The 25,884-nt window shown below is 41.8% G+C and overlaps 5 protein-coding genes and 1 long non-coding RNA gene across 6 annotated transcripts; 2 read left to right on the top strand and 4 right to left on the bottom strand.

Annotated features, from left to right (window-relative positions):
- Nucleotides 1–222: 222 nt before the first annotated feature.
- Nucleotides 223–2,543, bottom strand: LOC121943385 (complement C1q-like protein 4). Its single transcript, XM_042486909.1, has 3 exons — nucleotides 2,462–2,543; nucleotides 786–926; nucleotides 223–650 (listed from the first exon to the last, which is right to left on the bottom strand). The coding sequence occupies exons 1-3, from the start codon at nucleotides 2,541–2,543 to the stop codon at nucleotides 223–225; spliced, it is 651 nt and encodes a 216-aa protein (XP_042342843.1).
- Nucleotides 2,544–4,581: 2,038 nt separating this feature from the next.
- On the bottom strand, nucleotides 4,582–6,371 carry LOC121943384 (complement C1q-like protein 4). Its single transcript, XM_042486908.1, has 4 exons — nucleotides 6,365–6,371; nucleotides 6,166–6,279; nucleotides 5,939–6,079; nucleotides 4,582–5,015 (listed from the first exon to the last, which is right to left on the bottom strand). Exons 1-4 carry the CDS (start codon nucleotides 6,369–6,371, stop codon nucleotides 4,582–4,584), a joined length of 696 nt encoding a protein of 231 aa, XP_042342842.1.
- A 1,554-nt stretch (nucleotides 6,372–7,925) lies between these two features.
- ftr86 (finTRIM family, member 86) lies at nucleotides 7,926–11,478 on the bottom strand. The gene is made up of 12 exons (XM_042486768.1): nucleotides 11,407–11,478; nucleotides 10,770–11,288; nucleotides 10,438–10,533; nucleotides 10,079–10,312; nucleotides 9,832–9,994; nucleotides 9,648–9,749; nucleotides 9,473–9,523; nucleotides 9,296–9,331; nucleotides 9,153–9,194; nucleotides 8,971–9,036; nucleotides 8,670–8,872; nucleotides 7,926–8,494 (listed from the first exon to the last, which is right to left on the bottom strand). The coding sequence occupies exons 1-12, from the start codon at nucleotides 11,440–11,442 to the stop codon at nucleotides 8,159–8,161; spliced, it is 1,884 nt and encodes a 627-aa protein (XP_042342702.1). The 5' UTR covers nucleotides 11,443–11,478; the 3' UTR covers nucleotides 7,926–8,158.
- Nucleotides 11,479–11,918: 440 nt separating this feature from the next.
- nudt8 (nudix (nucleoside diphosphate linked moiety X)-type motif 8) lies at nucleotides 11,919–16,814 on the top strand. Its single transcript, XM_042486220.1, has 5 exons — nucleotides 11,919–11,997; nucleotides 12,726–13,595; nucleotides 13,680–13,815; nucleotides 14,474–14,551; nucleotides 16,154–16,814. Exons 2-5 carry the CDS (start codon nucleotides 12,727–12,729, stop codon nucleotides 16,337–16,339), a joined length of 1,269 nt encoding a protein of 422 aa, XP_042342154.1. The 5' UTR covers nucleotides 11,919–11,997; nucleotide 12,726; the 3' UTR covers nucleotides 16,340–16,814.
- Nucleotides 16,815–16,890: 76 nt separating this feature from the next.
- LOC121942915 (membrane frizzled-related protein) lies at nucleotides 16,891–25,104 on the bottom strand. The gene is made up of 13 exons (XM_042486219.1): nucleotides 25,051–25,104; nucleotides 23,913–24,018; nucleotides 22,885–23,016; nucleotides 20,887–21,100; nucleotides 20,592–20,855; nucleotides 19,794–19,924; nucleotides 19,563–19,688; nucleotides 19,137–19,213; nucleotides 18,882–19,030; nucleotides 18,601–18,731; nucleotides 18,114–18,248; nucleotides 17,802–17,929; nucleotides 16,891–17,371 (listed from the first exon to the last, which is right to left on the bottom strand). Exons 1-13 carry the CDS (start codon nucleotides 25,102–25,104, stop codon nucleotides 17,147–17,149), a joined length of 1,872 nt encoding a protein of 623 aa, XP_042342153.1. The 3' UTR covers nucleotides 16,891–17,146.
- LOC121942917 lies at nucleotides 17,280–19,285 on the top strand. The gene is made up of 2 exons (XR_006105834.1): nucleotides 17,280–17,402; nucleotides 18,045–19,285. It is a non-coding gene; the product is annotated as an uncharacterized LOC121942917 (long non-coding RNA).
- Nucleotides 25,105–25,884: the final 780 nt, after the last annotated feature.

Raw genomic sequence — 25,884 nt, 5'->3', positions numbered from 1 at the left:
ACCTTGCTCCCCTCAAAGATAATTTACTAATTCATGGGGGGTAATATTGACCATGATTAAATGAAACAAGCAAAATATGGATGACATTATTGGGGATGGGTGATGGAACAAAAGATGAGATAGATATTAGGGCTACAAGTCAGATTTCATCTAACAGACCCAAAAAACTGTCAATACGGGCAATAGTTGGTACAAAGCCCAGAGCAGCTACATAGTGATGTGCTATTTTGTAGCATACAGCAGGAAGCCGGTAAAAGTGTTAAAGTGGCGGTAGTGATCACAGATAACACATCCTGTGGGCAAGATGACCACCACCTGATCCCCAGCCATCAGCTCCACAACCACAACAATGGTGGCACTGTCTTCAAAGTCACGCAGTACTTGTTCGAAGAGTATTGCCACCGCCTGGCCGTTAACCTGCAGACTGGCGCAGGCAGAACTTTTGACAGTAGATGAATCTGGGGAGTAGACGGTGACGGCAAAGCTGTAGACGCCTGAGCAGGGAGCGATGAAGGTACCGTTGTCCTGGTAGCCATCACCCATATTAAGAAAGACATGTTTGTAGATGATGGGCTGGTCGTCGCTGAAGGGGCCGAAGCACCTCATATTCGTGTAATTGTTTAGAGCGACAGAGAAGGCGCTGCGGCTGGCTGTAAATACAGAGAAATAGAAACAATGAGGCTATAGGGCTAAAATGTTGATCAATTTTGTTGTTTGAAATATTTTGACGATGTCTTGCGTGGTCTGTCACTCTGATTTGTGCGACTTGCGGATGTATCGCTCACCATTCATATTGTCGAGGACCTTCTTTGAATGCGTCAGCAACTTGTGCATTACTTTGTAGGTTACGTTGAAGAACTCTTCCATCCTATACATCTGCTTCTCCATCAGACAGCAGCCACACGATGTCTGCTTCAAAAGACACTCTGCACTCACACACACAGGCACATACAAAATTTCATTAGTTGGAGGATGACGTACATATATACACACTGACTATTCAATGGCAGAGGGGATAGACTTATATCCTAAACATTCTCGCACCATTGTTATCTGAAGTCTCATATGATGGTGTTATGACGTTCCAGGTAAAATCAGATCCGCCCAAGGCTGTATGAAGCAGACACAGCCATACAAAAGCTGTAGGGAAAAGAGCAAAGGCACTAAAACAAATAAACCCAGAGATAACTTTGCATTAGTTACCATTGCCTTCCATAGACAATGAGCTGACTCTTTTTCTTTTCTATTTTTTTCTTTTTTTGAGGTGCAGAAGAGTAAGTTTTAATGATCGACCATCAACTTCACTTTTACTTTATGTCACACATTGTTTTTCTTTTTAACATACATGTTTAAACCATTACATTCTACAATGTTATGAAAGATTTGATACAAATCCCTAATAAGCCATCTTCAGGCAGGATATTTCTAGTCTGCACTACTTGCATATCTGACCAGTTTAGTCTCACCTCTCATGCTGATGCTGGTAAAAGATGATGGCGTCAGAGGGACAGAAGGCGTGCAGAATGATTGTGAGACAAAAGTTGTGGATATATATTTTTCGGAGAGCTCCTCCCTTCTTACCGAACATTTTTATTCCTCCTCTTTTGGCATCACTCCTTGCAGTTTTTTTTTTTTATTGTCCGCCCCATTAGCCTTTATAATTTTATAAGCGGAGGTGTATTTCTTCATCATAAGGAGATCTCATTTTCCAAAATCACACACAAGCAGGCACACACCCACCAGGGGCTTTGTTGTTGATGCCACCCAGGTATCACCTATCGCTTGGGATGAAGTGTTCTGTATAGGTTCAGTTTTCTCATTAGCTGCCAAGCATTGCGCTTAATGGAGCTGCATAGCTAAAATGATCTTATAGTGTTCTCCAACTGTCTGGTCCATCCACAAAAATGCTGCTTTTATGCTCTTTAGCTACTGCTGAGGTCATCATAATGTCCTGACAGCTGATGGTTCCACATTGAGTCTCACCCAAAGAGGAGGAAATCTGTGGTCACTGCTGTCTGATGGGAAAATAAGGTAGAAGGTAGATTTATTAGTAATTGTTTAAACAAATTTTAAAAAAACAAAATGTATTTGTCCTTGATCCTACTACATCTTTGGAGCTGATGATGAGCTGATTAAATCAACTTCCATGAAAATTCCATCCGGTTGTTTCAGCATGTTGCTGCTGGTGGCATCATTCAGTTCCTGCAGTGCTTTTTTTGAATTTGCATCAGACTCTTGTGCCCTTATGGCTCCCAACACTGAATAGTCTATCCAGTGCAACAGCTTGATCCGGGATGTTAGGGGTTAACCATGTCTCTGTGAAGATGTGCGCAGAGCAATCTCTGATTTCCTGTCGCTGAGTGAGTCTTAATCACAACTCATCCGCTTTATTCTCCTGCGACTGTGCATCAGCCAGAAGAGGGCTAGGTAGAGGAACAGCCCTCCGTCGGGTCAGGCTTACCCTGATGCTGGCTCTCCTTCCTCTCTTCGTCCGGCACTTTCAGTTTTGTTTCTCCCCTCTGGTCTGACTGGCCGCTCTGCATATGCCATTGGTGGGGATCCTCTTGTGGTCTGCTGCATTCAGTCCAAACTCTATACATCTTTTCTCAACATCGACGAGTGCCTCTCTATCATAGAAAAGTCGTGCTTCAGCCATACAGCGTGTGTTCTTGCTGTAGATATAGGAGAAACTGACTTAAATTACCATTCTGTTTGGATGCCATTTTAGATTAAAGCTGTTCAGCCAGATCTGTATGGGACACAAGCCTAAAGTAATGAGTTAACCAACTGTACTTATTTAAGCACTTATTTATGTGCACAAATTATGAAAAAAAAGATTAAGTCTTGTTCAGACTGACAGCTGAAATCGATGCAAATGCAAACTGATAATTTTAAGATGCATCTCATTTTGGATTGAGGTGTATTATGCTCTGTTTATATGGTTCTTATCTTGAGATCAAAGGTTAAGGGATGGTTAGGCCTTGGGGTCTGATGGCTGGAGTATGGACACCCGGCTTAAATTACATGGAATGTGTCCCCTTGGGGTGTTTGTGAGTGAACACAATGGGTGAAGGAATGTTTACTGATAGATCTGTAGATGCTTGTACCTATATAAGACACATGCATGAGCTGTAAGAGAGAGAGATTCACATTGGTCCCGAATCCTCTCCCAGGCAGACCATGGTGCCTGGTGGATGCTGAACTTTGTTGTAATAAATTGATTCTTATGCAACCAAGTCGGTGTCAGCGGAGGTTTCTTCATCGTCTACACATCATTGCTACTTAAGAAACAACGACAGGATGCTCAAATCAGGGTGTCTTTAGGGGCGTTTCTGGAGGAAATCTGATTGGCCATCCCACATGTCTTCTTCCCAGTTGAAATGTTTAAAGAGTACCTGGATTTTTTATAGGTGCAATTCAGTCTTCATCCTGAGAGGCACTAATGTGTCAGAATAGAGTTTAGCCTGCCAAAAAGCCACAGAAAAGAGAGAGGAGCCACCACTGACTTTAATAATACCATTTGTGTGGTGTCACTCTGTTGTGTTGTGATTAGTAGGTCTATTTATCTTTTAAATTAATTAATTAATTAATTCATTCATTCATTGTTCGGCATGTTGGTGCCGTGCTTAGCACTGTTGCCTCACAGCAAGAGGGTTCGGTCCGCGGGCGGGGGCCCTTCTGTGCGGAGTTTGCGTGTTCTCCCCGTGTCTGCGTGGATTCTCTCCAGGGTCTCCGGCTTCCTCCCACAGTCCAAAGACATGCAGCTCAGGTTGATTGACTCTAAATTGCCCGTAGGTGTGACTGTGAATGTGTACAGTTGTCTGTCTGTATGTGTCGGCCCTGCGAAAGTCTGGCGACCTGTCCAGGGTGTACCCCACCTTCCGCCCGATGACAGCTGGGATTAGCTCCAGCCCCTGCAACCCTTACGAGGACAAGCGGTTACAGAAAATGACTGACTGACTGAATTCATTCATTCATTCACTGACTCATTTTCCATGAGGACAAGTGGTTAAGGAGTGTAGTTATCTTTTAAACTAAACTATGAATAGGAATGTAAGGTACTGCAATATTAATAATTAAAATAGGTAGTAAGACAAAAACGGTAAATTAAAGCTATGCTGACACGTGTGCCTGCAGCAGCGCTTCATGCCACTGGGTGTCTGTTGTGTCACTTGCAATTCAACAATATCAAATCTGGAGTGCTGAAGCTATGCTACAAAAGAGTGCAATTGTGTGATAGCGATGTTATAAGATCCTCAGACTTGTGACATTAATCAGTTCATTAATCAAAACATGGACAATGGCGACATGGATATACAACATTTTGATATTTTATTTCCAATATGTGAGAGGGGTTCCAATATAACAAATAAACCTTGCTTGTGTTAAGGCATACAGTGACATTTGATTAGATAAAACCAGTAAGGTGAGAGCAATGTGTTGGGCTGAGAGTTCAGAAGAGCAGATTGATGAAAGTTTACAAAGCAACTGACACCATAGAAAGATTTCATGAATCGGATTCGAACCACGTCAGTTGGGCAAGAATTGGAATAAATCTCAGAGCAGCTACATTTCTCTAAGTTAGTCAGTAGCATACAGCAGGAAACCTGTGAAAGTGTTATAGTGGCTGCTGTCATCACACAGGAAACATCCAATGGGCAGGTTGACGGCCACCAGGTCCCCAGCGTTCAGGTGGAGGGCCACAACAATAGTAGCACTGTCCTCTTGGTCTTGCATATTTTTTTCTCTGGGTCCTGCCACCAACTGGCCGTTAACCAGCAGACCAGCGCAGGCGGCCAAGGTGTTACCAGGAGAACCAGCATCACTGTAGACAGTGAGAGCGAGGCTGTAGACACCAGAGCGTGGAACAGTGAAGACACCAGTCTCTGTATTGAAGCCATCGCCCAGGTTGATGAAGACATGTTTGTAGATGATGAGCTTGTCGTCACGGAAGGGGCCATAGCATTTTAATTTGTCCTCAGTGGTAAGAGCGACAGAGAAGGCACTGCGGCTGGCTGAAGATGCAGAGGGAAAGAGAAACAAAAAAGAGGTTACAGTGGGAAGAAGCCTTGACTGGGTGACAATATAGAATATGTGTGTTTTGTTTTTTACCATATTGTAAACAGTATATGTGTGTAGGCATGCGCAGAAAGAATTAATAACACCAGACCAGACTCATAATGCAAACTCTTACATGAAATGTAACTAATCCCAAGAAATTGTCTTTTGTTTGTTTTCCCTCTTGTTTTTGTTTTTCTTTTTTTTTTAAATTAATTTTTCAAGTACATTTATGTTCATCATTGTTGCTTTTTTTGCTTTTATCCAATATTCACTTTGTATTTGGTTATATGTAGGCCTATGCACTAAAGGGTGAATAAAGGACTAATAAAGGAACATTGTAAAAAGCCATAAACAAGCAAGTGTAGGTGTTATATAAATAGTATGAGAGGATCTATACTACAGCTGTCAAACAGTTTTTTTTTCAACTGTGACTAATTGCAATATTCCAATAGTTTTTGATGGCATGTTTTCAATTAAACTAATTTACATTGCAAAACAGTTATGAAGTCCATAATGACAAGGTAAAGCAATTCTCACCAGACTGTCTTGATAAGGAATCAAATGACAGCAAAGAACTGCATGGGACTAGCAGTAAGTGGACATTCCCCAGCTGTTATGATGGTGCAGAGACCCTTGAAACACTAACTAATCAGATCAGCAGGGGCTTTTTAAGTAGGGGTGTTTGCTAAGACAGGTGCTAAAATGGAGCATTTCAGATGAAGGCTGAATACAGGTGTATTCAGAAAGACAGTCGGAAAATTAAATGTGTTTTGAACATTGAAAACAAAATACAAATCTGAAAATGTGTATCATATAGGACCTTTAAGGTGTTCCAGAGACTTCCTCATGGTTTGTGTATTTCATGCATTTGTCTCACCTCTGACATTGTTGAGGACGTTCTTTGTCTTTGTCAGCTCCTTCTCCAGCTCATTGAGGCTCATGTTGAAGAACATCTTCATCCTCTGTATCTGCTGCTGCATCAGACAGCAGCTACATGACGCCTGGTCCGCAAGACATGCTGAACACACAGAAATACAATAAGATGAGAATATGTGCAGACACCTTGACTATGATCCATTTCTTGATTTATTAAAAAAAACTCACCATTTTCTGAGTTGGGATTGACACCTACATTTCCAGTATTTGTGCCAGGTCCTGGCCAGGCAAAATCAAAAGCCTGGACAAAGGCTGCTTCCAACAGACACAGCAATACAATAGCTGGGGGAAGAAGAGCAAAAGACATATATCACGCAAGCCAAAAAAGAATCCTAAAAACTAATGTTTTTTTCCAATTATGTCTCACCTCGCATGGTGATGCTGGCAACGGATGATGGCTTCAGGGACAGAAGGTGTGATAGACTGATGTGGGTACAAGCATCACACCTATATATATACTATAAGATTCCCTTCAGTTTGATACTATAGCTCCTCCCTGTTCCCCCTATAGTCCACCCTTTTTGCCTCTATACCTGTATACGTATACACCTGTATACCTTGACTCATTTCTGTTTGAGTGGGGGCTTCACAGACACTAATACACAAACATGCACACACACCCTCCAGGTCTTTGTGTTGTAGATGTGGGTCAGGTATCATCTGTCCTCTGAGGCAAAGTGTCCACACAGATCAATGTTCCCATCGGCACATTAAGATAATGTCTTTTCCTCTGTGTGTTTGTGACGCTATTTGGATATTGCAAATCAAAAATAGAGCGACATGTTGGTTTGCAGCACCGAAAACCATGGCCGGATTATTAAAATATAGACCCCTGGGCACAGACATGCAAAAGGCCCCCATACCTCTCCTACACAAGAGGTGGTTTGCATTTTTTGTGCCTTTCTTTAGTCATAATGCGGCTTTTTGTGTCAGATTATTTTGTGTCTTTCTTTAGTCATCATACACCTTTTGTGGCAGTTTATTTTGTGTCTTTTTTGTGTGTCTATTTGTGCTTGTTTTTTTGTCATTTTTGTACTTATTTTGTGAATCTTTGCAGTATTTTGTCTCTTTTCTTTCCCTCTCTCTAAGGTCTTTTTATATCTCTAATTTTGAGTCACTTCCCAATTGGTAATTTGAATTACATTTTGCATGTCCAAGGAGGCCCCTGACACACAATCAGCAATCCAGTAATGCTGAAAATACTGTTGATTTTTGTTCACATAAACCTGTTAAAAAGAGGCAGAACAGGAGAGGTCATTGATATAAAAAGATTTTTATTTGTGTCCATCACATCAATCATGTTAAACATGAACATGTTAAACTGCTGTTAGGTCATTGTTTACTTAGCTAGACAGTTATTTAATTCAAGACTTTGCGGTATACATTTTTATCTTCAAAACTCGTCCAACTTCTTCAATCAGGGCAGGACACAACAAGCTGTTGCCACCACATGTAAAATGAGAGTTTGATTGTCTTCTTGTGAATAGTGTTGAATTACTTGAGTGTACGAGCACAAAGAGAGGCTATGCTTATGAGTGTTTGGATAAAGAGAGAAAAGACAAAAATGAAAGAGAGCAACAAGTGTGGAAGCTCTGTTTGAGTCAAAATAAATCTCTGACACAAATCGGGACATTTCAGGTTAATTTGTAACAGTTGTAGCTGTGTCAAATGAAAGAAATGGATGGACAAAAGACTACTGAAAGTTCAAGCATTTTTTTTTTTTTGCAAATTCATGTGGGAATACTAGAGATAATACAGATAACCTAAGAATAGAGAGGGAGGTTAAAAGCATCCGGGACACCTTAGTGTGGGGATGAAAAATACATCAGCCATGTGTTTATTGCCTCAGCCACATTAGAGGGTAGAAGTAAGTACCCAAACTATCAATGCTTTAAATGACTTTAATCTCCAAAAAAGAGATGTATATATGAAATGTTTCTTGCTGTGCTTTTATTCACTCATGAAGACATTTTTAGAAGATGTACAGAACACCAAAAAAAGGCTGGTGAAAGAAACAAACATGAAAACCGAACATTCCTGAACATCTTTGTTTCCTCTCTATCACACTTACTTCCTTTTTAAATATTTCAAAGTGTCACATGTTTTCAACCAGACTAGCAGGTTTGTATCAAAAAACAATAGCTCATCATTCATTTACAGCTTAATCCAATTGGCAAATGGTCACTGCAGACCCCACTCCTGCCCAGAACCTGAACCCTGGGTACAGCGGGCCGGTGAACTGGGTCCGGTGCCGATGGATGAGATCAGCCTGGTTGTGCGTGATGCGGTAAAAAGCCAGAATCCCTGCATGCTGATCCAGATAGACGCCAATCCGTCGGGCCTTAGGGGAGCCCAGCAGTTTTTCCTGGCCATTGTGCCAGAAGGAAAAGCCGGTCCCGGACCAGTACAGGCTCCAGGATAGAGCATTGTGGCCCAAACGGCTGTTGTCATCAGAACCCTTTCGTTCCATCTCCTTGTAGGCCACGCCGATGGTGATCTGCATGGTGGGACAGGTAAAACTTAATTAGAAGAGAAAGCTGGCATCAAAGGGTAACTGTAAAATGTCATCAGCAATACCTTAAAATAACTTGTAAAGGGATGTCAGTGACACCTCAGGGTGTTGCTTTGCACATCATCTTTACTAGCATACTATCATTTCTCCATTGATTCACCTTCGTTCCGGTCCACTCCACCTCCCAGTAGTAAGGGCTCCCTCCTAAGGGCTCACTGCAGAGAACCTGTCTCCAGAAGTGGAAGCGTTCAGGATTTTCTGGCAGGTTCAGGTTTTCAGTCCGCATCGTGGCTTTACGACCTCTATCTGACAGCTGCACGTGGCGATACACCGTGCTGGCATCCATGGTGGGTTCAAAGCGAACTGAAAGAAGAGGATGCATTTTAGTGAAGACTCTGGACTCCCCAGGGTTTCACCTGTGTTCTTTACTTTGTTTCATATCTGAAATATGATGGACTCACATTTCAGCAATTCTTCTCTTGTCTTTGGTTCTGGATTAACAAGTCCCACTGTTGTTGCAGGAGGTGCTAAGTGGAGAAAACAAAATAAATATAGGAAGTCAAGGATCAAAAGTCATCTACAGCAATGTCTACCACCACTAGGAAAAGCAATTGATTGATTTGTACGATTCTTCTGTATTTACCTCCAGGTTGAGGAGGAGGGAAGGGTGGAGGCGGAGCTGAAGCTTCATGTCCAGAGAGATGGAAAGAGAAAAAATTAACTCAGTGACATCTAACATCTCTGAAACATTTTTCATGTACTATAGCAAGCCTTTTCAATTTTTACCTTCACATGCAGGATGTTTGGGTAAATCCCCATGCCCTGGGGGGAAAAAGAAAGAAATGGATGAAGCAAGATATTTACTGTGGGACAGCCACATTTATTATTTTTTAGGTCCAAGAGCATTTGTCTTATAAGCCATGGCACAGACATACAGTATATGAAGTTTCTGAAGTAATGTACCTTTAGGTCTTGGAGGCGGCAAAGGTGGAGGGTCTGTCATCATCTCATACACTACAGGACAGAGCAGAGGAGCTGTGAGAAACACATCTGAAGGCGTCTTTTTCAAAACAGTCTTGTTGTCAGCTTCAGCATATTCTGTGCTTGTGTTCCAGTGGGTAATTTAAAGATACTGTACCTGTGTTTTGTGCGGTGGCCTGACCACTGTTACCAGCTGCTGTAGTGCTTGAAGCTGCTTCTGATGCACCATTAGGCATTGAAGCCACAGCATCAGGATTCACTACAAAGTAAAGGAAATTTGGCTGTCAGAAGACAAGAACAGATGTAAGGAGGAAGGAAGAGAAGAAAGGAAGAACACTGACCTATTGTGACGATCTTGGTCAGGCTGGCTTTGCAGACGTCTTGTACTGATTCTTGTAGTTCTTTCAAGACTGAGCGCACAGAGGCTACCACCGCTTCCTCCTGACTAAATATTGACTCCTCTGTTGTACCCATCTCTACCAGTGGATCCATGGTGAGAAAATTCTGTTAAAATAACCAACACAAAGTATTACAAAAAAAGGACTTTCCCTGTTATCAGTGTTGAACCTCTTCCAGCAATGGTTATACCTTCAAGAAGTGGATGTGGTCCTGCGTATCAGCCAGCCTGCTCAGCTCCTCACTCTTCCAGCGCAGTGATGCTACCTTCTGCTCCAGTTTTTGAATCTGCCCCTCAACCTGGCAGCCTAAGGAGGTCTCATGGGTGCTGAGGACCTCACCAACCTGGATGCCTGTTTGATTCACGTTTTTGATTAGCTCAGAGAATAAATCTGTGCTCTCTTGTTGTAGAGCCTGCACCAAGGCCTGGAAGTGCACAGCGAGGAAGAGAAGAGGATAAAAACAGTATTAGTGTGTGATAAACAAGCAAGACATCAGAAATGATGACATAGTACAAAGATTTCTACACTGGAGTCACAACTGTTACTTACCTTGTGTTGGCGAGCCCCATGTGGGAGCTCCTTAAGCTTCTTTTCAGTCTCTTGGATTCTCTTCTGTACATCTACCTGCATCTGATTGAGCTCTTTCTAGAAAAACATACAATCAACCATGGATTAATGCAGAAAGGGCCACACACAAGGGGGTAGAAATGGACCAAGGCTGTACTTTGTGATGAGTCACTGGTAATATTACATACTATTTTGGCCTTAAAGTCCAGGTGATTGATTGATTCACCTGGACCTCATGTCATACATCAAGACATGAGATAAAAACATAAAAATACTGATAATATTTCTCCATATGTGCTTTGTCCATTACATACCTGTCTCTCCTTTCTCTCCTCCTGTGGTTTAAGCACACGATGCCCCTTGTGTCCATGCTGGCAACAAACCTCACACACACACTCTTTGTCTTCATGGCAAAACAGGTCCAGGGGTTGGTTGTGTTGACGGCAGGGCCTGGGCTCCACTGCTGGAAGCTGAGGGTACATGCTGCCCTGTCGCGGCCCTATATTATCCGGTAGGACCTCCAGGTAGATAGGCATGGATGGCGGGGCAGAGGAGATGGCTGTGGAGGGGCTTTGCTTGAGGCTGTTGGTTCTTAGTTTCTCCATAGCCTCCACTAGCAGAGTGCTCCTGGCCAGAGAGGGTCGAGGGTTGAAGACCTGCCGACACTGGGGGCAGCTGTACTCACCCTTGCTGTTTTTCTTATCCCAGTGGCTCTGGATACAAGCCAAACAGTACGAATGTCCACAAGGTAGAGTGGCAGGGTCTTTCAGGGTGTCCAGGCATATTGAGCAGACAAAGGTCTCCTCTTCAGACCAGGCTGAGGCCATGTGTTGCTGTGTGGAGCAGAGGAGGATGAGCTTGATTTTTGGAAGTTAGATGTAGAGACAACCACAAGGTTGAACACAGAACTTGAAACAATTGCAAGGGTTAAGTTGAAGCGAAAACACCCACAGACAAGGCTGAAATGCCAGTTTCCATGAAACTCATGCTGCTTAAAAACTGAGGTAGCCTGGGCTCCGGGTGGGGCTGGTTAAACAGGTGGAGTGAGAAGTTTCCCTGGCTTATGTCATCGGTGCTTCCCAGTTTGCAAAATAATAAATGGTAGGTCTCATGAACAACTATGGCAACTTTAGAATAGAAGAGGATATTTTTAACCAGACAGTGATGTTTGGGCTCTATATGATCATTCCACAATCAATCATAAACATATACTGTACTTTGGTCCGGGCCTGTTTAATATGGGAAGGGTTTTTCACCTCTCTTACTTTATAGCAATGAAGATGTAAATTTGCAAAATTGGGAGGTGTCCTCAGTTATTTTAGTCAGCAGACAATATACATTTTATGGCTCACCTTCAGCTTCTATTTACCAGTAAACCCAACAACCTGAGGATTTGCTGTAAGAGTTGTTTAAAATCACTTTTGCGTCACTGGAGTGCAGTGAGGGCAACGCTGACGCGCATGAAGCTGCTCTCCGCCACATTAACTAGGGGCAGCCGGCTAGCAGGGCGAGAGGCCAGCTGCTGTTGATTCAACTTTCAAGGTGAGTGTTTTCCTCTTTCAAATCGCATATTAATTTTGAAAAGTGGTTATCTGACACGTTTTCTAACTTCGTGAAGGGCATGGCAGAGCTGTCCCATTGACCAGGTTTAAAGTTTAGCGTCGGGGTACATCAGCCGTGCTAACTGTTCTTGCCAGTTTTATGCTAATGTGTTAGCAAGCTAGTTATCCTTGTTCACTTCTTCAGCTGGTTTTAGAGCCAAAGATGATCTTGATGAATACTGAATCAGCTTTCGGTAGTTTAAGTCGGTAATGGAAAAGCCAACAAACCTGGTGTATTAACGGAATGTGTTTAAAAAATAGTAATTGGTAACGTAGCAAACAAATCTCAGCTAAGCTAGCAAACTAGTGTTAGCTAGTGTGCCAAAGTTTGACAGCAGCTGAGCTGAGAGGAAAAACTGACGGGACAAAAACAGCTTAACTTTGTCGGTTTGGAGAATAGAAGCTCAGATGAAGTACGTCTTTGAACCGATGGTAATGTGATAATAGTGACTGATAAATTTGGGTAACGTTGAACTTTGTTTTGACCTCATCAGCTCATGCTAACATTTTCATTCAGACCTAATCTCGCCTACTTGTAGGTGAATAACAAGTGGTATTTATGATTCACCTGAGCTGTAAAACAGCTGAAACTAACATGCAAACAGATGATGGAGTTGGCTGATGAGCAAAAAATTTAAGCCGCATTGAAGACTTTTTGTGTGTTTGCAGGATGTTAAGGGCCCCTCAGGTCCTGATTTGGTCTTGTCCCTTAAGGCCATTGCTGCTATTGAGAGAATCCCACCTCTCTGCCTCCTCTAAACACACTGCTGCTGGATGGCAAGGTGCAGGAGATGGGAAGGAAAGAAGAGGATCAACATTGTCCATAGAGACTGCATCTTGTTCAACAGAGCTGTCTTCTTTTCAATCTGATGACAATAATGAGAAGCTGAGAGATGCTTCATTTCAAAACCTCCCATCCCGAGCTATTTTATGCAACCATCATCACCCGCCTCAGGTTTCTGCCTCTGCAAAAGCCAAACCAGATTCTGACTTTTGGAAATGCACTGTAGTAGAAGATTTAGGTCAATGCCTCAAAGCTGTGAGTACTTACCAGGACTGTTTATTCAACAAAACTTGCCTTCAACCCTGGAGAAGGCCTTGGGACATTTGCCAACCTTCACTCAGTTTCACCAATAAGACTCTACAAAGCCACTTATATTACAGACAGCACTTTGTTAGACCTTTCAGCTCATTGAGATATATGTCATGGATTTTGAACCACTTTCACAGTAAACAACAACCCTCCAGCCTCCCTTATTACAAAACTAGAGCAGTTCATCAGGCTGCCCCCCATGTGGCAGATGCCTGGAGAGACTGTCTGTCCCTGGAGAATGAAATACGATGTCGACAGAGCCTGGGGCCAAACTTAAAGCTGTACGAGTTTGATAAAGAGAAAAAGGGGTCAAGTCAGAGCCAGGGAAAGAACCAGGGCAGGTGGGCATCAGTCCTGGTCTCACTGTGCTCTGTTGAGGGGGAGCCGGCGTTCCTCTTCACTCTGCGCTCCAGCACACTGAAGGGCACTCACAAGGGAGATGTCAGGTAAGAGGCAGACTAGAAACTACATTGTTTTAAACAAATGTTAAATATAGTTCTGAGTCCGTTCTCATTTCCAATCAATTGTAGCTTTGCAGGAGGGAAGAGTGATCCATCAGATCGAGATGATGTGGTGGCCACAGCGTTGAGAGAAGCCAGGGAGGAGCTGGGTGTTTCTGTGGCAGCAGAGAAGGTCTGGGGCATCTTGAAGCCTCTCAGGGACAGGGTGAGTTCAAATCTATAATTTCTATAAGAGTAAAATAATGGCACATGGTGTATGAACTGATTTATAATGTCATGGTGGAGTTATTATGGTTTGTAATAGTATAGCGAGCACTGTAAAACTGTGGTTGTGTGCCATTAATTGCTCTGTGACTGATTAACAGCTTATTTTATTTAAATCAGTTTTCTTATGATGGCATTTTTTCCCCTTCATTTCATTTTTATTAGCTTTAAAAAGAGGTGACAAAGTCTTAAATAGAGCTGCAATTAATGACTAATTTAATTAGACATACATCTGTCAAGTTTTTCTCATCATGCACTCAGACAATGCTTTTTCACAGTTAGTCCATCTTGATAATAAAGAAAAAACAACAGATTATGGTTTGTCTCACTTACACAGCCACTAATCATTATTTCAAAACGTAATAATTTTTACGTTTTTTTATTCATGTTGTATTCATCTTGTTCTGCCATAGATGACCACAGTGGAATTAAGCCCTTTTTTGTGTATCTAAATCCTTGACTTAGATTATAAATATCTTGCACGGAGTCTGTCGTTATGATCAGCCTGTCGTGTTCGTTTTAAATCTTGTCAAATAAATGCATCCGCCTTGAACCCGTGTCTGATTCTGGTTTTGTTTGTGTTTTTCATCTCTCACCAGTCGGGGATGATGGTAGCTCCTGTGCTGGCTAACCTCGGCCCCCTGGAGGAGTTGTCCTTCAAACCAAACCCTGGAGAGGTACAGCCGTCCTCTTTTCAGCACTTCCTATAATTTATATCTTAATGAGGGGGGCAGGATTTCACATGCGTAAAGGACTTGAAGTTTTGTTCTTGAACATCTGGAGATGGTGGTTAGTTTTTATTAAGTCATTAAGCAGTTAATGACAGAGAATTTTTCTTTAATAGATGCTAGAAGAAGGCAGATTTTATAAAATGCCTATTTTTTTGGTGCGTGATATCACACCATGCCATATCCAATCCTGCAAAACATTAGAGGTATATTGTGGTCAGTTTACTTACAGCAGTTCACTTTCCTCAGATTAACTCTGGGGGAGACTTGCACCCTATGTAGAGTTTGCATCAACGTGTGTCTTGGTGTGATATGATCACAACTGGATAGCGCCAAATACAGGTGTAAACAGCTACCAAGACGCATTTCTGATATTATCAGTCAAACAACTTGCCAAGGTGGTTTTGGAAACATTTGACCACGTATGGTTTGTAGTATAAATACCAAAATACTTGTGTAGGGATGGGAATGGAAATCTGGTTTCATCTTGAGTTGAGTTATGTCATTTAAATCCAAATACTGGTCTGCATATCTTGACTGTACATCAAATTAAACCTAAATGTAGAATCTTTGTCTGTCTGCACTCCATCAGCGGCTGCGGCACAGCTGGCAAAGTCTTCATCACCATCCACTCAAAGCAGCAGAATAAGCACCCCCGAACTTTGTAGTAAATCCCGTCAGTTAAAAATCGTAATCCAGAGTTGAAATCTGACATGAAATCAGTGGGATAACAGCTAATTAGCTAAATAAACGAGCTTCCAAAAGGTTTTATCGTAATGTGTTCATGGTCGGCTCTGTAAAATGACTATTAGGCAAAGGTAAATAAAACGTCATCATGGTGTGTTCAAACGCTTACGTGTGAAAATGAAAACCGAATAATAGAAGAGCAGCGATAGTGGTATTGATAAAGACTGGTCGTTTAGGAGTCTTGATAATGGCATCAATAAAAAATTAACGAACCCCATCCCTAATACTGTCTTGATGCTTATGAAGGACCATGTTATCAGTGCAGGACGTAGTGGTTTTTTTGGTGACAGTGCGCGAATGCTTTTTAACTTTTCCATTTTATGTCAAGTTGGACAAGTGTTAAGTGACCATCTGTTGTTTCGCCCTGTGGATGGGGGTGTGTTGAATTCTGCTGACAGTGGTATTTCCAGCTGTACTGAAACACATGCATACCTGAGAAGCGAGCACGCTACAAAGCAGCTTGCAAAAACGCGGACATGATAACTGTTGTTCAGGCAGAAACTACATCTCAACACAAGTGCTCAGCTGGAGATGCATGATAGACGCAGGTGTGAACGGCGATGTGTCTCCTTGCATGTACTTGCGTTTGGATTACCAAAACAAATGCCAATAGCAGATCTAAACAGGCTCTGTGTTTCATGTCATCCACTCATCCTACAGGTTTTCTCATCTGTCCATTTCTTCACAGCAGTCTTTAATGTCATTTAAAATCCTCAAAAAAAAAAAAAAATTTAACACAAACAGCTTCTGTTTAGATCCAGTTGTAAACCATGCTTCCTCTGCCTGCCTTTGTTTCTGTTCCAGGTTGAGGAGATTTTCACCCTGTCTTTGTCCCACCTGTGCAACCCTCAGAACCGCGGCTACACACACTTCCGCATTGGCGACAAGTACGGATACACCCTCCCAGTGTTTCGTAACGGGAAGCATCGAGTGTGGGGCCTGACAGCCGTCGCCCTAGATCATACCCTGAAACTCATTGTCCCCTCTTAGCATCTCAGTCACAGTTTTCTTTACAGTTCACCTGCAGGACTGCAGCCCAGCTGTCATGTGACAAGCGTGTGAAACAAGCTTTGTGTAGCAAAATCTTGTCAGGACAAAATAATTTCATTTACCCACTCTTCATTTTTGAAGACAAAATTCTCCTGCGGTCAGGGGAGGGATTTCTCCATGTGCACTGTCTGAGCCTCGGGTTTATAAGAATCTCTGCTGAATGGATCGTGTGTATAAAGATGGTGGCCAGCTGTGAAGATGCCTCTGAGAAAGAGCATGTGGCGGCAGTCTTTGCCGGTAATGCGTAAAACAGCTATGAATTAAAGACATCAAAAGCAGCGCCAAAACACTTTATATCCCTGATTGATTCTTACCTGAACACTATCAGTATATAATTTATAAATACATATTATGATGTGCTTTAATTTTTTTCAGATGCTTAAAAAACAACTTTTTTAAATTCAACTTGAAATCTTCTGTTACCAATTAAATTAATTTAACAAATTGAAGCAATAAGCCACTGATTTACCTTTTGCAATGTGAGCTTTATGTGAGTGTTAGGTTTGTCATGTGGCCTCAGTGAGACACATCTTTAACAGATCATCAAATCTACAGTGTTATAAACACCAAAATAATATAAGCACATCGACAAAGCAATAAAGGTTGTTTTATTCTTTTTATATTCCGTCTTTGTAGGTGAGATCAGTTATTACAGGACAGACGTCAAAGCAATAAATAGTGCAAAAAGACAATTTATAACCATCTCTACTGGAGGGGGAATCTGTGCAATGTTTTTGGAAAAGTAGACTATGGCAGCGAGCACTCCATGGGGTCCTGTGAGTCAGGCAGGAGGTGGCAGTTGAAGGGCCAGCTGAAGGAGAAGAGATCCAGGGCTTGGCTGCATTGCTTCTCAGCGGAGGCGCAGACTGAGCGGCACGGCTGGAGGACGCCACCCTGCGGGCTGCACTGGGGAAGGAACATCCCGCACACCAGCCTCTGCAAGGGCTCAAAGCACGCCAGCTCCATCAGCACCTGGATGAAAAAATGGAGAAAAGAGGAGTGTGTGAGTCTTAAAGTCTGTGCTGTTCCGCTGTTTAAAAAAAAAAGCCATAGCTGTCATTTCATGCATTGTTGGTGTTTGCGCTGCCAAGAGGCTCATTTAAAAAATATATATAATACAGTTCCAACAAGAAAATCCAGCTAATTGGATATTTTTTTAAAGGGGACCATAATCCATTTGCTAAATTCATACATGGCCTTTCTATAGTTCAAAAGTTGAAAAAAAATAGCAAATATAAACAATTATCCCAAATTCAAAAACTAGAATGCTTAAACTCAAACTTGTGATGTCAAAGAATATTAAATTAAAAAAAAATCTCATTTGAGATAAAAAAAAAAAAAATCATTGAATGTATTGAAATGCTTTATTTAGGTAGTTGTTCCCCTTTAAGATAGTTGTTACCCGGTACTGTCGCAGGAGTGTAGCAGCTTCTCTCTGATCAGCAATCGACAGCCAGATGTTTGGGAATGAGGTGAGGTTGTAGCTGAGACCTTGACACATCTCTACCTCTATGAGCTCACACGATGAAGCTGAGGGCATGAGTAAAGACATGCTGTTGTTAGTTTTTAATATTTTATATGCAAAATAACATTTGTGTTTATAGTTTGCTAATGACAAATCATCTTTGCTCTTTTATTCTGATAGAAAAAGGATGACAGAGAGACAAAACTGTGCCTGCGACTGTGATCGGGGTCAGAGATAACAGGGACTCACTGAAAGGAGGGTAGGTGGAGTTGCCACAGCCCTCCTCGTCTGCTCCGTCAGGGCAGTCGTTCCATCCGTCACACAGCCACTGCCGCTGAAGACACTCGCCTGTACTGCACGCAAACTGGCTGGGACCGCATGTCCCTTTGAATCAACACAGAAACACACAGGAGAGGGTTTCAGAGAGCAAAATAGCAAAAAAGTGAAGAGAAAAGAAGAAAGTATGGAGGGAGGAGGAAATACTGTAATAAGAGAGAATCTGGGCTTTTAAAAGAGTCGGGTAAAGAGTAAATGTAGAAAAGGAGGAAGCAAGGAGAATAAAAGGAAATTTGGTCAAGTGCTAAGATTTGATATATGGAGGAAAGAAGACAAAAGAAGTAGGAAGAGGAACAAAGGAAGGGAGGGGGAAATATAAAAAGAAAGATGCATTGAGAGTTATGAAAAAATAATTAAGGTTGGTTAAATATAAATTTACATTATAAAAGCAAGAACTCACTGCCAAGTACAGACACAGCCTGGTATGTTGCATTGAAGCCGCTGTCGGCCACGCCCTCATCAGCCACAAACACCACAGTCATGTGGGGGCCGGAGGAGGTCAGGTCTGGAGGGAAAGTGGTTCCACAAAACCTGAGACAAAGGCAGAGGAGACAAAAGATGCTTCCGAATACCGGTAATACAAGCAGGACACAATTTTACCCTCCACACACAGGGGGTAAACAACAAAGACATGATAACTGGAGTCTCAGTTGCCGTCCAGGTGGCTGTGGTGCGTCTCACCTTCCCAACACTCTTCCAGCTCCAGTGGTGACGCTGTCGTGCACTTCCACGTAGTCAAACTCACACACGTCCTGAGTTTCCAGGCTGAAGTTCCTGAAGCTCAGTGTGATGACGTGACCTTCCTCAACAGATATGTACCATATGCACAGCTGATGGGAAACAGAAGAATGCCAGATTGTTGAAAAATACGTAAACACAGTCCTCACACAGCCGGTTTGGAGTGTGTTTGACGGTCTAATGTGGTTAAAATTGTACCTGCTGGTGCGGATAAGGTCTGGGGTGGTTTGGACTTGCCAGATAACCATAGGACCCAGTCTTCTGCCCACCACATTCTGTGAGAAAAAACAGAGTGGAAACAATGTCCATGACTTCACGCTTGTTGTCTTTAAAATGTGCATAACTTCTGTTTTTGGTGGTTTTGCATCTCTTATGCATCTTTTTGTGGTTTTGTGTTTTGTGTGTCTTTTTGAGTCAATTTAGCATCTTTTTGTGTTGTTGTGTGTCTCTTTAAGGTCATTTTGTGTCTGTTTGTGGTTGTCTCACAGTTTTGTTGCTAAATTTATGTCGCTTTCTGGTCAGAACGTGTTTATTTGCACGATGAAGGCCAGCTGGGCCCCTGATCCTTTTGGCCCCAGGGCCTGTGCCCTGTAGGCCGGTCCAGTCATCTGTCCATGCTCTCACCTTTATGTTTATGGCTGCAGTTTGCCTCATCAGTTTGGTCGTGACAGTTCGGATGACCGTCACACACGGACACAGGCAGCAGGCAGCGATCACTGTCACACATGAATTCCTCTCTGGAGCAACTCTCTGGGAAAACACACAGCAGATACAAGCACATCAAGGCAATTGGTACGAGTGAAAGAGTCCATGTTTTTGTAGACGCACACACACACACACACACACACTACTGACTGTGTCCAGGCTGTATGGCCCTGTACTGTGCAGTGAAGCCGCTGGCTGCGATGCTGCCATCAGAGCGGAAGGTGACCCACACTGTGCTGCTGTTTGTGTTGACTGTCGGCGGTGCCACATTACCACAGAACCTGCAGGAGAGAAGGATAGACCTTTTAATATTCCTAAACTCTCATTTGAATAATCTCAGTTTTTCTTCATATTGCAGCTTTTGAGTTGCCACTAGAGTCTCAACTTTGTACTGTATGTTCCTAAAAGGATTTGTGAGCCAATTATGTAACATTTTCAGAATTTCGTGAATCATGTTACGACACTTACCAAGAATGCAAGTCAGCAAAAATGTTAAACTATTCTCATGACATTTTTCCGAAAAACCTTTAGCATCAAGAGACACTCTTCTATTATGCACAAATCTTTAGTGCCACTTACAGACAGTTCAAGGTAACAGTATGAACCCAATAATGTTCCCTCAGGGGGAACGTGTATAGAAATGCTCAATTGAAATTTAGTTTTGCATAGATGAGATGAGCACATATCGAGTTATGAGTTTCAGGCTGTTTTTATGCAAATGTGTATTTGCCAGAACACATTCACAATGTGACAGTGAATGCAACAGAAACATCTACGCACAACCAAAAAATGTGGAGCCCAGAGTTCAAGGTCTTTTTTACAAAAGAAGCTTTTGAAAGAGAGCACTTTACTCCAAAACCAACATCTTATGAGAAACCACAGAGTCTGGAGAATAAAACTGACGAAGGCCCGAAAAGTGTTCACATAGATATCTGAGGTCACACCAACCTGGTGACCACAGAGCTCTGCTCTATCTGCTCCTGCACCTCCAGCCAGTCAAACAGACAAGGAGACGGCCCCTCTACAGACAGAGAGGAAACATGGATCTGAACGAGGGAGGGGGGTGGCACTCGGATCACCCACACACACAGTAAGTTGGGGGGGTAGGATCCAGGGTGGTTTGGAGAACTGAAACTGCCTTCTGAGTCAGACAAGACTCCTCCACAACCTGAGAGGGAGAAAGAAATACCTTGTTCAGGTGCACAAAAAAGCCTCCAGATAAAGAAAAAGGAACATTTTCAACAGGTGAGTTTTGTATATGAAATGTGCATTCTGCTTCAGTCTCTTACGTATTTCAGATGGTTGGATTATAGCCGGCTGCGGTGCGGCTGTACTTTCATGTTGACCTCTGTTGGCAGAGATTGTGGGTGAAGTCTGGGACACTCCATGTCCTGCATTCAGCCGGTCTGGAGGGCTGGTGGACAACAACTGGTCCTCCACGGCCTGGCCCTTTATCTCTAAATCAGTGACAGAAAACACCCAGCATGGAAAGATGACAGTAAGAATAAACAGAGAAGAGGCTCAGATAAAAAGATAGAGGAAAAAAGGTAATCTGGTCTGCCATGACCCCGTGTCCTCATATGAGGACATCATATTTTGGGTTTGCTGTAGTTTATACTTGATGCTTCTTGACTTAGACCTGTTGTCCTCATTCAGTGACACTTTCTGCCATCCAGTGGTAGCAAAAGTACAATACACTGATCCATGTAAAAACAATATGTCACTAAAGTGGACACGTTACAGAATCTGATCAAATTTAGTGGTTGAAACTTATTTCTTTATGCTTAATGTTTGTAGTTTGATATGCTATACAGATTCGACCAATTTTAGCAATATTAACAAACTCAGACAATATAAGTACTCTTCTGAGGACACTGGTTTCAGTGTGTGTACTGATTTCTTCAGACATGTCATGCTTAATAGTATGAATATGCATGGGTAGATTTGGTTAGTGTATGTATATGTGTATGCCTATGGATATGTGTGTATATGTTTGTATCTGTCTGTGTATATGTAAGTGTATGTTTATATGTTAGATATAAGTTCACAAATTAATTAATAAGCTGAGAAGGTGTAGGAAATAATAAGTTTATACTTGCAAAATCCTGTTGCTTATTTGGGTCTATTTATTGAGTATAGGTTATCTTCCATTTTTGTTATTGTCATTTTGCTTTATTTTTATCTTTTCCACCAAGAAAACTTTTTTTTATTAAGTCTGTCTTTGTTGTCACTTAGAGTATTGTTGAGATGATTGTGTTTTCTTGGTTTTTGAGGTTTCAGTTTACTGTTTTTCCTCTCCTGTGTGACTGTGCTGCCTCTCCCTCGTTTATCATATACACACCTGCCCTTCATCAGCCTCGTTAGTCCTTCTCTGCTTCTCAGTTTGTCTCAGCTCCCTGCCTGTTCTTCTGCCTCATCACCTTATTCCCCTCACCTGAGCTCTCTGCTCTTTTTCTCCACCTGCCCTTCGTCACCTCATCAGTGTACTCTGTATTTCAGTCCTGGTTTTCAGGTCAGTCTTTGTTGAATCCTTGTTTTTGGTTGTGTTATGTTCAGTTGCTGTTACTTTGGGTTAATGATTGATCTTTTTGGGCTGCTGTCTTTTGGGTCCACCTGCTCCATGTTGCATAACAATTGGGACTTCATTATTTTATCACCGCAGTATTTCACACAGGGCAATGAGGTGTGATAGACTGTTCCTAAATATAAAAATGACAACCCCAGCTTGGAATAATGATGGAAGGAAATGTATACAGTTACAAAATGACAAATCACAAGGCTTTTAGATAAATTTGTGTTGCAATTTTGCTTTTACACAGCCATATTCAGACATTGAAATGAACCATTTAAGACTTCAGCAGTGACACACCAATGCACAGCAATGTTCGGGCATAGAAGAAATCAGTTTTACACCGTATTACACACAAAACTAAACCTATTGTCCCCATATAACTTTTTTACTGATCAAAGACAGTGCTTAGATTTTATACTTATCAAGTCCTTCTCACCAGGTCTGCACTACACATCTGAGATTTTAATCTATTTAGCCCAAATATTAAGAAGAAATAGTGCAACAAAAGTGAAGTTCTGTAATAAATATCGGGATGATAGAAGATACAGTTTGCATGAAAAAACAAATATGCAATCTAAATATAATCATTTGATCTGTAATACCCTCAGTCAGTTTTAGGTGTTTTTCTTTTCATTTGGGCGAGTGATCTGATGTGCAGCAGTGACTCACGTGTAAGAATGAGGGCCAGTGCCAGTCCGATGGCTGCTAATAGGAGCAGGGCAGCAGCAGAGACAACCACCACCCCCCAGCCACAACCCGGGGCCCTCAGACGCATCACACACACACCAAACAGACCCCAGCCTAGACCTGAATACCAGAGCACAGATACATATTAACATGAGGGTTTATGAGAGGACAGACGGGGTCTTAATTGTTACCAAAAAGTAAACATTTTCATGATTGTTTCCACCTTATTCTCCTTTTGCCCTTTCGAGTAACACCTAATTAAGATTAAAATGTCATCGTATTTAGTGTTTAGTTCTTTAAGAAGTCTTCTTTAATAAATTCTCTACAGCTCAGAGTTTAGTTGTCAACAAGTTAAAAATATACTTGCAACCAGACAAAATACTGTGGCCTCTGGGTATTTTAATTTGACTGTGTTTTCATTTTAGTTTACTTCGCCTAAATATTTAATGTCATACATATAGACTACTGTTTTGATTTTTTAAATTGCCCTTTCAAAAAGCTATTGGACTTTTAAGTGAAAGACTGAAAAGAAGATCAAAATCCAAACAGCAGTAGTTCAGATGTTTTTTTCCTTTCTTTCAAAGGTTCTCCCTGCAGGCTAAAAAACAAAAAACTGTCTTTCAAACTCTGCACTCCATTTTTCAGTGCAGGCTTTATTCAATAAATTTGGTTTCTGCACATAAGCTGATATAACACTGATGATATCCCTATGACATCATCAGAGTTATTTTTTTCTTTTTAAGAAAGCTCCTCTAGAGCCTACAAAGGCCATAAAAAGTCCCAGAAGTGGAACTAACCATGATCCGATCAGTTGACATGTAAAACTGGTGGAATGCCCCTTTAATCCTCAGTTACAGTGAACCATAACAGTCATGTTTTACACACACTATTTTACTATTCCTGAGGAAAATTAGATTTAAGGCTTTTAGGTGATGCAATTATTTCACAAATTCACACATATATGGTTCAAGTTTAGTCACAGAAAGCTGCAAGCTGATTGGCTGACTCACTAGCTGCCGGTGGTTTGATTGGTTCAGGGGTGGATGAGGATGTCCTGAATCCCTCCACCCTCTCCTGCTCCCCCTCCAGCTCGAAGGCAGGGTTACAGAACACATTCTGTGGAAAGCAGGACAGAAAGAAACGAAACCATCAATTAAGAAAAAAAATACAAGTGTTCATTTCAAAGCAAGTGTTTGTAAGTTTTGAAAGAATATATTTATATATATGTTTTTTTAATAAAAACTTGAATTCATAACATGCTTACTTGAACACACTTAAGGGATATCAGCAGCGTAAGGTTGCTGCTGTTGGCTAAGGTTAGCAAACTTTTGATAGACATTGCTGTGGGCCTGTAACAGAGATTTCCAGTCAGTTTATTTATTTTGTGGTTATGGTCCAATTCCACTCGCTTTCAGTTAGGTCACTTATGAATAATATATAGTGGCAGAAAAAAGTTGCCAACACAACAATGATGCAGCTGCTGAAAAAACACTATGATACTCCTGGTAATACTGGGTAATGGCTTCCATTCAGTTTTGCACATGTAATTTTGAACCATTTGGAAAATTTCAACCAAATATAAATTGATTTTGCTGGCAAAAATGTGGTTCCCAGCTGAAAACAAATGATAGAAAGCTTTCCCTGACCTGACAACGCTTGTGACAACATCAGTGGTTGTGAGGAGGTGGAAAGAGAGGATTTTACCGCGTAATGCTCTTAAACGTCTTCTTATCATTGATAGTTGGTCCACAGAACAGAACAAAAAGCTTTAAATGCATACAGTACCGATAAGTCATAGTGCATTTAACAAGAATCAAGTGTAGATTTTCAGCCAAAAAAACAACACCTGGTCCAACTCACACAGGTAAAATGCAGGATTGTACAATGACAGACAACCGTACACTGAAGTGCCATAACAGAGTTCCAGGTCCACAAAGCTTTAAATTAAGGAATTACAAATTTAATAGAAGAAATGAGACATTGCCCAGTCAATATAAAGCCAGCTGTTTGGAATAAGAAAAAGTCAATTTCTTTCACAATGGATTATAAATAGGATCTAGTGTAAAATGCTGCAAGTGTCGAATGTCCCACTGTGACCTTTCCCTTTACACATCGCTCTCATCAACCACCATCATCGTTCTCACTCACCTTATAAATATCTGAGGAGTCTGAGTACACTGCGACCTGGCTGAGGTCAGACATCTTTAGCCCGCTGTCACTCTCTCAGTGCTCCTCTTCTTAAAGAGCCTGATGTTGTGATAAATACATCAGCGGCGACATCGTGAGAAGAGACGTTTCTACATGAGAGAATGTTAAAGATATTTTCCAGAGTTTTCTCAACATTGTTCGCTCTTTGCTCCGACAGTGAACTTCCACTGAGGTGTAGTGAGCTTACGGCCTTCAGTCCTCCAGCACAGTAGAATCCTTTGTTGGACATCCATCAACGTAATCCAGACAAAAATGTAAAAAAGAAAAAAAAAGACCTCAAAAGACCTCACACTATAATTCACATCAAAGAATTTTCAGTCTCCAGTTCTGAAAATATCCATATTTGCTGCTATTCTTTAGCTTTTTGTCTGTTTTTGAAGTATCGTCCTGTATTTCTCCTGCTTTTTGGTGGTGTGTTAGTGGTTATAAAAGCAATTTGGAAACTCCTTCACAATGCTGAGCAAAGCCGAGTCAGGTGAGACGACTGAGCTCCTCGGAGGAGGAGGGAGGACGGGGTAGGGGAGAAGGTTTTGAGAGTGGAGGTGGGGGTCCCTGTTAAACCTCTATAATCCCCATAATGATCTTTTAAGCCCCTAAAATGTTTCATTCACATGCACGCTTGCATGCCCAAACCTGAGTGAGCAGTTGCACCTTCACACAAACACACATGTGCACTACACACTCTTTTAAACCCCAAAACATTGGCACAGAGACAGTTTGAGTCATTGGGGAATAATTCTGTGTAATTAGGCATCAAAACAATGAAAGTGTTGG

Source organism: Plectropomus leopardus, chromosome 5 (assembly GCF_008729295.1).
Source record: "Plectropomus leopardus isolate mb chromosome 5, YSFRI_Pleo_2.0, whole genome shotgun sequence".
Classification (NCBI taxonomy): domain Eukaryota; kingdom Metazoa; phylum Chordata; class Actinopteri; order Perciformes; family Serranidae; genus Plectropomus; species Plectropomus leopardus.
Note: the sequence above shows the minus strand (reverse complement) of the source record. Positions and strands in the feature narration are given on the sequence as shown.